The 12,624-nt window shown below is 40.9% G+C and overlaps 1 protein-coding gene across 1 annotated transcript in view; it reads right to left on the bottom strand.

Moving 5' to 3' along the window:
- ADAMTS12 (ADAM metallopeptidase with thrombospondin type 1 motif 12) overlaps window positions 1-12,624 on the bottom strand; it is a 384,522-nt gene that overhangs the window by 67,290 nt on the left and 304,608 nt on the right. Inside the window, exon 19 of the mRNA XM_079918928.1 lies at window positions 3,111-4,229. Within this exon, the coding sequence (XP_079775054.1) occupies window positions 3,111-4,229 (1,119 nt within the window). The remainder of the gene's footprint in view (window positions 1-3,110; window positions 4,230-12,624) is intronic.

Genomic DNA, 12,624 nt, shown 5'->3' on the forward strand with positions numbered 1-12,624 from the left:
TACAAAAGACCCCGAATAGCCAAAGCAACCTTGAGAACGAAAAACAGAGTTGGAGGAATCAGGCTCCCTGACTTCAGACTATACTACAAAGCTACAGTAATCCAGACAGTATGGTACTGGCACAAAAACATCCCAAGCATTCTTGTCCTAGTTCTCATTCCTCATCTGGACTACATCTGGACTCATCAAATCCCTCGTCCTCACTGCTTCCAGAATGAGCTACCTAAAACACACAGTGGGCCATGTCATTCAGTGTTAGAGACTGCTAGATACTCACTACAATCCTTTTTCCTCTTCTTCCTGGGTATACAATTAGATTACATTTTCCATCCACCTTGCTATTTGGTTTGGTCATATGACTGAGTTCTAGACAATGGAATGTGAGCAGAATTGATAAGTGCCCCTTCTAGGCTTGGCCCATAAAACCTCCCATGGGAGTGCCTCTGTGCTCTTTTCCCTTTCTGACTGTGACTAGGATCGTGACCCCAGGGCAAATTTGAAGACAGGAGGATGGCAGAGCCATTTTCAGACTGGATTCCCAGCATCATTTTCTACTACCACCATTGCAGACATGGAATCACCTTGTATTATTATGCTGAGTGAGAAATCAATTTCTGGTGAACCATAACTTGTTTGGCTCTATTTGTTAACAACAGCCTAGCCTCTGTGTGTGTGTGTGATTTCTAATTACATACACATACTGTACACATGTCATTCATACTTTATTCTGATACTGATCCCATATATATGCCTTTTATCATCTACACTTTCACACTCTGTTTGACCTAGCTTGTATTCTTCTCAAGGCTCACAGGGTCTTTAATGGTAGGTACTTTCAGACTTCATCTCCATTGGCTAATTAACAAAATCCTACAAATTAACTAAGTAGCCTCAGTTTCCATAACTTGTTCTTTTTGTCTTTGAGTATGGACACACTGTCCAGACTGCTTTCCTGGATGCAGAACAATAAGGCTATTTATCTGTCCTTAAGGGATGCCCCAAGCTTTTGGAAAGAAAGATACCTTTGGGTGGTACTACTTAAAAGGATATCATTCATAAAACCTAAACAGAACATTTGTATTTCAAAATATCTAGGCTGAACCCACTGCAGTGACATTATAGGCACCATTTGCCCCTGTGAACTCAAAAGTAACCATGGAGCCCTCAATGTTATTTTAAGTACCTTCTTGTGAACTATGTGATTTTTCTCATCTGTCTACCCAGGGTCACCACATAAATGGCATTGTTTTTATGTCATATGACCAAAGAAGAAACAAAAATAGCAGAAGGTAGAGGGACTGGTGATGTTTTCTGATTTGCAAAGCAATGGATCATAGGCTATGAAGTCTGTCTGCTTGGGTTCAAATCCCTGCTGTGTCACTCATGAGTGTGTGTGATTCTGGCTAGCTACTTCACCATTCAGTTCCAGTTTCCTTATCTCTACAATGGGGGGCAATATTACCAATCTCCTTGGGCTGTGGTGAGGATTCACGCATTCATATAAATGCATGTGAATTAGCATAAAATCATGCTATAAAGCATGGCACACACTTGATAGATGTTCATTGTCAACATCCTCCTCATCATTAAGAGCCCATTAGGACTTTCCTAATGGAAAGAAACCTGACTAAAATGTCAGGGATCATGAGACCAACTCCTCTCCTTTTTTTCAACAAATTGGATTACTCTTAAGCATGAAAATCTTTTCTCCTCCTGAACCTGGATTCTTTACTTCCAAATGGGGATAATAAGATGCCCCTCCATTGACAGAAAATGAAATGAATGTGATTTCACTTTAGAACTTAAAGTAAATCAATGTGAAACATAGTTCAAATGCAAACAAAAAATTTTGGAAGTTTGAATATACCTATTTTTTTTTGCCACTATAGTCAATTTCAGGACCAATGATGCTGATTAATTCATACAAAAGAATTTTATATAGCTAAATTGCCGATTCGTACTGAAATTCACTAGAGAGACAGCAGATAAGAGCAGAAAGTTTTAGAAGATTCATCATCCAACGGACATGTCCATAGACAAGTTACTTACCTGTTAAAAATCTTAGTTTTTCTCTACATAAATTGATATAAACAAGACCCTACCTACTCCCCAGGACTGTCAAAAAGAGAAAATAGTAGACTACATATGGAAGTGGTTTGGAAATTAACATGCTTCATAAATGAAATATATTGTTATTTTATATTAGCTGTTAACACTTCTTTTTAGCTAGAGAGATGAGTCATGCATTGTCATCAAAAATGCTGAATGACATCAACATGTGATCATTTTGCCACAAAGTCCTCTTTTGCATTGTCAAGTTATTTTTAACAAGTTCAAATACTGTGCATTTGAAATTCAAGTGGGTAAGAAATGATTTTGATGCTTCAGAGGATGTAATTAGTTCTAGAAATGAACAAACAAATATCTAGCCAAATTCCTCAAACCCGAAAACAGGGACCAACACTTTGTCATCATGTTTATTTTCTTCCTCCTCTGTCTTCTAATCCTTTTAATAAGCCAAAAAGAATTTTTTTTAATGCAGGCAAACACTGAGTCCAAAAAGAAAAGAAATGCTTGATACAGTGAGCTATAGAATTCTTTTAAAGAAATTTGTCTTAAATTTCCATTCCAATTGTGATTGCTTGACAGGTTTAAACCAGAGTCTCAACACTGGCTTTCTGAATGAAATATGAACCCATGTCCTTCCAGTGGTCCCTCTTCACAACATCATTACAATTTGTAGCTGGAAGGGACACTGGAGAGGAGCGGTGATCTACACTAGTTCCACTGTTCTGTAGATCAAAAGCAGGCTTAGAGAGACAGACTGAATTCTCCACTGTCACACAGCTGGCTAACTCAGGTCTCCTGATTTAGTTCTAGGTTCTTTTCACTCTCACTACATTTTTTCTCCTTCCCTGGATTTTTTTTTTTCTTTCATTTTTGGAGCTAAGGAGGTGAAGAGGGAGGTGAGGGCGTGGACCTGATTGCTTCACTTTTTTGTACATTAGACTATGTTTTACACAAGTCCATTTTGAAATCTGCACAGGAATGCAACACCCCTAGCTAATTTCCATATAGAATCAGGCCTGGGTAAGAAATAGAACTCTTACCTCGCTCCAGTTTCCAACAGTCCAGTACACAGGGCTGCGGCCCGTGGAGAGCTGCTTGTAATCCGAGGCATTCAGCAAAAACCCTTCAGCAATCAGACTGGTTGCGTCTTCCTCCGTCAGGACTGGTCCGGAACTCTGTGTTAGATTCATGTTGCTTGGAAGTTCTTGGGGGTGATGGTTTACTGGCTTTTCTGAGTATGCTGGCTGGTGGTCTCCTCCCGGAGGGAGTGGAGTGTTAGCTGGCTTTTCAGTGACCATCCCCTCAGCTCTGGGTGCACCATTTTTGAGAGTGGTGGGCCTTTGGCTGGGCACCAGTCCTTCCGACACTGTGCTGAAGGGTGGCCACAGGGATGCCCCTCTAAGATAAGGTGTTGGTGGAGGTCCAAGTGGCATTTCTGTACTTCTTTCCACTGGAGCATCACTTCCAGGTACTCTGATCTGGGTCCATGTCACAGAGTTGTTCTCATCTTTGTTCTCAGGTTGTTCACGGTCTTCCCCTGAGCCACTGTGAATCTCCATTTCTGGCTCTTTGGTCAAGGGATTATAAAATGGAGTCACCTGCCATGTCACAGGATTGCTGGAGGTTGACAAATCAGAACCACTCATTGTTGTGACTACAAGGTCTCCCTCTGAGATAGGACCAGTGTCTGGACTGGAGACATTCTCTTCATTTGGCTGGGTACTCAAAGACCAGGAATTGAGGATGGGATGGGAAGTACTTCCAGTGGAAATGACATAATGGGAGTCCAGTTCAGTTTGGGTTGAACTATTCTGCCACTGTTTCCCATCCAGGTCTCCTTCTTTGGAGGCTGTGGTAGGACCAGGGCTGTGAATCGTCAGAGCACTTGTGCTCATAGGCTCAGGCACTGTGGGCGTAGTCAGCATCCTAGGACTGGGTGTAGTTGGAGGGATGGGCTTGAAGGGGTCAGTTGTTGGTAGCTTTTTCCCATTGGAAATTGTGCCTCTGTTGGGTTTTAGAATTCTCCGGCTAGATGGGCACTGCTGGAGACCACATAGAGCTCGGCTATTGGGTTTCCTTGTCACGTCGCAGGGCTCATTGTGGTTCTTGGCACACGTGACACTGCGAATCCGCACTCCGCCACCACAGGAAACAGAACACTGGGAAAGAGAGACAGCTGTTAGTCTAGTTTGGTGGAAAGATGTGTTGGTTCTCATGCTAAGGTTTATGGCAAATCAGGACAGGCCCAGTAGAAACTGACCTGTGCAGCTAAAATCGTTCTCTATCTTTGTATAAGGTTTCTGTGCAATTTTAGTTTCCCATGGAAATATGTATCTCCGGGAGACCACCTAAGGCTCAGGACTAACCATTTACCCTTCACAAACTGAAAATGCAAACCACGAAATAGTAAAACTGAAGTCTCTCTGGGCTATGACTGTTGGATAGTAGATCCACAAAGAGTGCAATGATTTAAGCGGATCACCTAATTCTTTTAAAAAGATAGTAATATTATATTCCCTAGGGTTTGATGCTATTAAATTAATGTAAACTGTTTACATTTTTTTGGGAATCTATTAATTTAATGATATGAGCCTTTCCCTTTATATCCATATAGCCACATAGCTTCACTCAGGCATCCTAAGCTCCATTTTCTTGCCTGTGTCAGATGGACTCAGATTAAAAACTAGACAATAACATACTCACACATGTATACAGATCCAGGACCTTTTATGAAATTTAAAGATGGGTAGTTAACCAAAGGTGGGGAGATACCATTTCCAAAGAGTTAGGGGAGTCCTGTAGCATGGTGCTGATACACACATGGACGCCGTGGCAGGTCCCCCTCCCTAGTGGTCCCTCCAGGCTCTGTAGGGCACAGGCAGCTAGATTGCCTTCCGGGGAAATCCAACAAGACAGTTATTTCTCAGGATTCATGGTAAAGACTATGTCATCAGTCTTAGCAGCTGCAAACCACACATAGTTGCTACCTAACACTAAATTTCTTGATATTTTGAAAAAAATCTGTAGTTTTACCAAACTGCTCCATTTTTAGCCTTCCTTTCCAATGACATTTTAAGTTAACCACCAAATATTGGTTCCTGGACTGTCCAGGAGTCTGTGCTGACTGTTTCGCATTCGTCTGTCTTACATCTCTGACCCTAAAGTAGGTTTCTTGAAGATGGGGACTACATAATGTTTCCTGGATTTCAAAGGGCTTCAAAGCCATTATTCTGTGTGATACCCTGTGAATATGAGCCCTGCGAGATTTATAGGGCTGTGAGATTTACAAGGCTGTAATTATTATTCCATCTCTTACAAGAGAGGAAGCTGACACCCAGGAACCTGCCTGAAAGGCTGTAAGTCAGTGGCAGAGTAAGAATTAGATTAATTCCATGCCCCTCCCCACCGACCAAAAAAAAAACCTAGCACAGCACAGTGGAAAGCAGTTTGTCTACTGAATTTACTTATTGACTTAACCAAACTTTTGATTTCTGAAAACTTACCCAAAGGCAGAAACTGTTTCTTATCCATAACTGAATTCCAGGATAGTTCTTGGGATACAATGATCACTTACTACATATTTATTACATGACTGTTCTACTTGGAAAATAATCAGGAATGGGAAAATTCTTCTCCCTGTGAACTTATGCATTTTTCAGCTTGAATTTCTTGCCTTCTCAAGTCCTGTTTTCAATTTCCTTTCTATTGGAAAATAACTTCCCCCTTTATTTTGCTCCAATCCAGCATAATCACTCACTGATGTATGATAGCTCTGTTGAAATCAGCATCTTTGAAAAGCAGGAGAGACACGTGAGCACAGAAGACTGTGCAGCTCAGGGAATGTTCAACTGCAGGTTTGGGGTCAACCAATAAAGCTGTGAGTTTAAGATGTCAACAAACACTCAAATGCCCAGCTCTAAGACTGAACTTCCAAGTTCTGATATAATAATATTAATCTTTGGTGGGAACAGTGCTTCATGGACCAAGAAATGCACACTTATTTCCAACCAAGTGGAGACTACCAGCTAAAGCTCTCAGAGCCCAGCAGTGAGGAAATGGTTTCTTCCAGCACTTTCCATGACTCACTTCATTTTGGAGCCTGGGACAGGCAGGCTGGGGGTATTTATTTTCCTGGCTTACTACAATATTTCTGCTCTTCTTGTGTATGAAGACACTTATACTCCATCCATTTTAGTCATCCTGAGTCACTTCTCCACTTGTTACATTCTGATCCCATCTCCTAGTGTTTTCAAATCTCCACTTTGTAAAAATGTATAAGTCTAACCAAATAATCCTCCATGTATGTCTGAACATATTTCCACGATGGCAACCTCAGGTAGGCTCTGATCCAGAGGTGATTCATAAATGAGGTCCCTGCTAGCACTAACGCCAACTATTCTCAACTGCAGGTGTATTCTGCTTTGGGTTTTCTTTCCAAGAAATGTCAGAGTAGACACAGCTCATAGTAGGAAACTCTTTGATTTTTCTTTTCTTTCTTTTCATTCCCTTTTGTTTATTTTGATTTGCAATGCCCCTAATACCCACAGACTTTCCTGTACAACTTTACAAGCATTTCTAAAAATCCAAAAATATATGGGTGTGTGCCCTCCATCCCACGTTGAACTATGAAGTAAAAGAGCTATAAAACCTGTAAGAAATAGCTTAAAGCCCTCAAGCCCATTATGAACTCCATGCATGATGCAGGGACTAAGCCTCAGAGCTTCCTCATCTAGAAACTGAATACTCATCTTTCAAGGCTGCTGTGAATATTATATAAGAAAACAACCTTAACATAGTACATAATATATATAAGAAATTGGGAATTGGAAGCTATTATTATCACTGTTATAATATTGGTGCTGATAATAACAATAGTAATAATAATAACAAAGGGCACGGGGGTCCCCAATTTCTACTATCCTTGTGAAGCACATAGTGACGCATGGACCTGTCTTAGGGCATGCTGTGAAGTGAGCAGGTGTCTGAGTAAAGCAGTTGTTGGCACAGGTCTAGAAGACACCTGTAAAGGCCCATATATCCCATGGGTTTATTGCTGGATTTTCTTTTAGATTCACGTTTCCTAGGACTAATAGACGGGTACGTTTTTTATTTTTAATTTACAAATTACAAGTATTCAATAATCTTATTCACTGTGAACTTGTTCAGCCTAAAAGAATAAAGCAGGAGTAAATAATCACTATCTAGGTGGTTGCTTAATTAAAATACATTAGCTTTTGATCTTTCAAAACAGAAGATTATTCTAGAACAGAAACGCCAAAGTGGCAGCCTAAGGGCTACATGTGGCCCATTGGCGTGTATTCTTTGGTCTGCTCAACCTCAAAACAAACAAGCAAACAAACAAAATACAAACACCAAATTAGTGGCCAACATTTAAAAATGAGCAGATATCATTTTAAAACTCTTGAAAAAGCAGATGATCTGTAACTATCGCCCCATTCCCAAATGGCAATTCAAAACCTCATGAATGGATACCTGGGTCTGGGAGAGTTTATATGTTTTCCACCTACCATTCATCCCCATCTGCTTTCCTTACTCAGGAGACAAAGAATCTTTCAAACAATCGGTGGATGCCATTCCTTCACATTGGGGCATATTGTGCCCAGTGAGAGAGTCAGTGTCAACTATCTACCAAGTATATTGGGCCTAAAAACTCTGTTGCCTTTTCTCATAGTCACAGCAGAACAAGCAGTGTTGTTGTGCCTTCAGCCATGCTTCTTCCAGTACATCTTCCAACTGTGTTTATCTCCTTAGAAGCTGTCAAACCCTTCAGATGAGATAAATGCAGGACACAAAGCCACACTTAGAACTCATCTCAACGGGTAGTTTCAGGATTCTCAAAACCAATTTCCGCTATGATTACCTTACCCCCTTACCTTATAATTTTGACCCCGGTACCAGGCAAATAGCTTGTCAATCTGTTAATGTCCTCCCTGGGAGTTATCTTGACCTCATTTGCCATCAATCTTAGATTAAGGTCTCTGGGGGGAGCCCGCTGAGAAAGAGGTCTGCTGCTAAATTAGTCAACTCCACCCATCCGAGGTGCACTGTGCAGTGGGGGGGGACCCCCAGTTGGCTCAGAGCTGTAGTGCTAAGAGAGTTTATTCAAAACCACAGTTGAGGTTTCTCAGAGAGCTTGGGCTAAAGGGATGAGCAGGGAAACAGCTAATGCTTTGGGCATAAAAACATTTAATGCATAGTCTCAGGAATTTATAAATGAATGATTGGACCTCATACTAAAACCATTTTGAAAGTAAGCCAAAACCTGTTATTGGCTGAATTGTGTGAATTGTACCTGTTATTGGCTGAATTGTGTCCCCTCCAAAAAAGATATACTAGAGTTCTAACTCCTGCTCACCCTCTTCACTCGTACGTCAGAATGTGGTCTTATTTGGAGATGGGGTCTTTACAGAGGTAATCAAGTTAAAATGAGGTCACTAGGTTGGGCCCTAATCCAAACTGACCATTGTCCTCATGGAAAGGGTAAATTTGGATACAGAAACACACATATAAAGACAATGCCACGTGGAGATGAAAGCAGAGATGAAGGTGATGCATCTACAAGTCAAGAAACACCAAAGATTCTGAGCAAAGCCCTGGGGGTTAGGAGAAAAGCATGGAAAAGATTCTCCCTCACAGCCCTCAGAAGGAGCAAACTCTGCCCACACCTTGATCTTGGACTGCTGGTTGCTGTGAATGAAAAATGTTGCCTGCCATATCAGTAAACAAAGGATGTTGCAGCTGTCAAGCCACTACAGCCACCGATGGTGAGCCCTGAGGGGACTCAGGATAGGGAAGAATAGGATCCTGGCCTGAGATAGCTAAGGTGCACATCAAAGGCATGATTTCAGTGAGCCTAGACTCTTGCATCTTCCCATACATAGAAAAGTGCTAAATTCCTTAACTTCACATATCTGGTTTTCTTTAATTAACGGTAATCTTTAGATGTTCCAACAACCTGGTCTTTGTCACAAAACCCCCTATATATGTCAATCTCAGTCTCCCAATTTATCCCTCCCCCTCTCTCCCTTAGTAACCATAAGTTTGTTTTCTACATCTGTGACTCTATTTCTGTTTTGTTCAACATCGTAAATCAACTATACTCCAATAAAAATTAAAAGAAACAAACAAACCCTATATATCCTGGCTCGTCCCTTACCTCTTTGGAGCAGTCCCTCAGAGCTATCTGAGAGGCCGTGTCCCAGGCTTAATGCCTCAGTTTTGTCCACCAAATAAAACATAACTCTCGACTTTTAGGTTGTACATTATTTTTAGTCAACATTACAAAAATGGTGAGACAATACATTTCTACTGCTTAAGATACCCAGTTTGTAGTACTTTGTTATGGCAGCCCTAGCAAACGAATACAGTACTCTAGATAATTAAAAACAAATCAGACATGATGTAGAGAAGCAGCATGGCTCCAGATTGGTTTTCTGTGAGTAGCTGTTTCAGACAAGGGTGCTCACATGTGTTTTCCAGGAAACCTGGCAAAGCATGGGCTGCTGACACCTGGCAAGGACTGAGATATTGGCTCTTGCAGAGGTCCCACGCTAAAAGAGCAGGCGGTGGAGGCTAAAGCATCAGGTGTCCAGCCTCACAAGAGTGTCCTGGACCTTGAATGAAACTAGGAAATACTGAGGGTAAGCGACTCAGCGATGTCTCCTCATCTTCCATGCTCTGTCTCCCTTCAGTTTGCAGGAACTCCTATGGCCTTCACATGAATTTTGTTTGCCTGTTGGTTTTGCTTTTCATTTAGCGATAGATAAGCCATTGGCATTTGCTGCAATGCCTTCTGTTTGAAGAGCCAGGAGAGCTTGTTTGTGAAACATTTAATCTATCTGGTCACTTGTGCAAGCCAACACCCGAGTGAACAGCTTTGCACTTAATACATTCTTAGTAGCTGGGCAAATTAATTGCTTTGTTCATTTGTTTGATTGTGTGCTTTGGTCAGGCACAAAAAGGGTGGATTAAAGATCTTTGCAGACCCTGGGCAGGTCTGCTTTTGGGAGTTCCACCCTACAGCCCATCAAATATATTAAAAACATCTCTAGTTTCAAGTGAAATATAATCTTCTTCTGTAAAAACAATTTGAAAGGCTTCTTATTCTTTTGCTTTTGAAACTAAATATTTGGTGAGGCCAACTCATTTAATTTATGAATGGCTCTCATTTCTCAGCAATCATTAACGCATAGTCTGAAATTTCAGCAAAGTGAGAAAAGCTGATCTACAAATTGTTTCCAAACATAATACATTCTTTATGAACTGAGAGCTGTCAAATTGTTACATTTTGCAGACTTCTGAGATGCTTTATGCCATAGTGTTCAGAGTAAAAGCTCTGCTGCCTGCCTTCAAACCCTAGCTTCAACACTTGGAGGCTGTGCGACCTTGGACAAATTTCTAAATATCTCTAATGCCTCAGTTCCTTCACCAGTAAAATGGGGCTAATCAGGCCATTGTGAGATATTGTGCTAATACCCATAAAGGTGCTTAATATACATACTAAATGTTTGATAATTCTTTGCTTTTAATATGTAATTTAATATTGATTTCTGATTTTGCAGTGTCCTTTGCTTTACTGGAACAATACATTAGTTTTGTTTTTTTTTCCCCCCTCAGGTCTCAAACATTTTTGTAGGCCCATGAAAAACTTGCAGGCTCTAAGCCCTGTGCTTACAATGCTCCCCACCTAAAATGGCCCTGAGCTCAGGGAGGGAGTTAGATGAAAATGCAGGGGCCACAAATCAATTCTGTCAGGGGACTTGGGTGCCACTGACTGGACAAGACTTGCAAAATTAGAGTAGCGTGGAAAACAGACCCTTGTCTTCTCGCCTGATAATAAAGTTTCTATTTAGTGAACGCTTACTATTTGCTAGGCACTATGTGAAGGGCTCACGTGGAGTATCATCAAACCTTACAATAACTCTGTCTTTCTAAATGAGTAAAGGCTGGGAGAGGTTTAACACTAGCTCAGTTAGGGCTCGCCAGAGCTGGAAAACCTTGACAGGGAAGGGCAGCTCATGGATTCCCCTCTTCTGCTTTCCACCTTGGTCAGCCCAGGGAGGACAATTCTACAGGATTCTAGGAGCCTCACAGTTCTTGAGTCTTTTGGCCCAGTTACGTGATAGCTTTAGACTCATCCAGAGTGACCCAAATAGCCCAGTACGGACCAAGTGATCAGGTATTGCTGGAACACTACTTTTCATCAATTAATGTTGATCTCAAGACAAAATCCAGACCATAAATACTATGTGTAGCAAGAATCACTATATCATCTCTTAAAAAAGTATCCCAGCATAGAATGTCAAAGACATTCAGCATATTTCAGCAAAGCTCATTAGAGGGCTAATGTGTACAGACATTAGCAAGACAGCAAAGGCAAGAAAGGAAGACCCATTCAATGAATATTTTGATGCTGATTTAACTAAAAGCACCTCTCTTGACAACATCTCTTGAATGAAAGCAGCGGTTCAGCCTCTCGGTGGCCGCTGGAAACTGTATTCCATGTCTGCTGCCACTATACTATGCAGTGGCCTCTATTTGGAATAACAGACTTGAGTACTTGTCACATCGTGCTAACTTTTCAGGCCCTTGTTCTCCAGTTAGGCACATCATTGTGCTCCCCAGAAACATAAACACAAGGAAGAGAATCCCTCAGCCAAAGGTGAATTGCAGTCCTTTGAAAATACATGAAGATTCTGGGAATTAGTAAAGTCTACATGACAAAAATTATTAACTGCTTTGGATACAGCTAACGCACTTTGGGTAAACAGATTTGATAGACCAGTCACAATACCCCATTCAGCCTTATTTTGACAACACTGTAATTTACGGCAATCGAGGTTGGCAGTGGACTAATAGGTCAGGCCAGCCACAGGCTGTGACTGTACCTTCCAGGAACAGCAGGGGGGTATATTCTGGCCTATTACTGATGTGTGCACATGCATCAGTAACACGCCTGTATTAGGTTGTAGGTATGTTTTCTTTACATGTATACCTTTGTCTTTTCTTTCTTGAGGTCTTAGCTCTCCCATTTGATAAGTTCTTACAATAAAGGGACCATATCTTTTTTATTTTCACCCAGGTGCTCCAGAGAATATTCTGTACAGAATTAGAAACTAAATAAACCTAAACTGTGACTCTGAGCTAATGAAAGAGTTTCGGAAATAAGGTTATCAAAATGGCTGTATTCAAATGAGTGTTTTCCGCTTTCAAATAGTTATCTTCAGAAATGGAACCTTTGCTTATACAAAATTTTGAATTCTTCTTTAGATAATACTTTATAAACTATGAAAAGCAATTGCATTTATTTATAATCAAGTATCACTTTAAACACAAAGGTTTTATCCAAATGGATCAGATTACTCCTTTGTCCATCAGACTTAATTCTAATCAACTTTTTGTGGCATTCTCCTGAATCAAATATTCTCCATTTCTCTGAAGGTGAGTCTAAGAGGAATTCCTAAGACTCTGGTCAATGGTAGCTTTATTGTGGAGACCATGTGGCTTCCCAAGGAAGCTCATAAGAAGTCAGCA

The sequence above is a fragment of the Stenella coeruleoalba genome, assembly GCF_951394435.1.
Source record: "Stenella coeruleoalba genome assembly, chromosome: 3".
Lineage (NCBI taxonomy): Eukaryota > Metazoa > Chordata > Mammalia > Artiodactyla > Delphinidae > Stenella > Stenella coeruleoalba.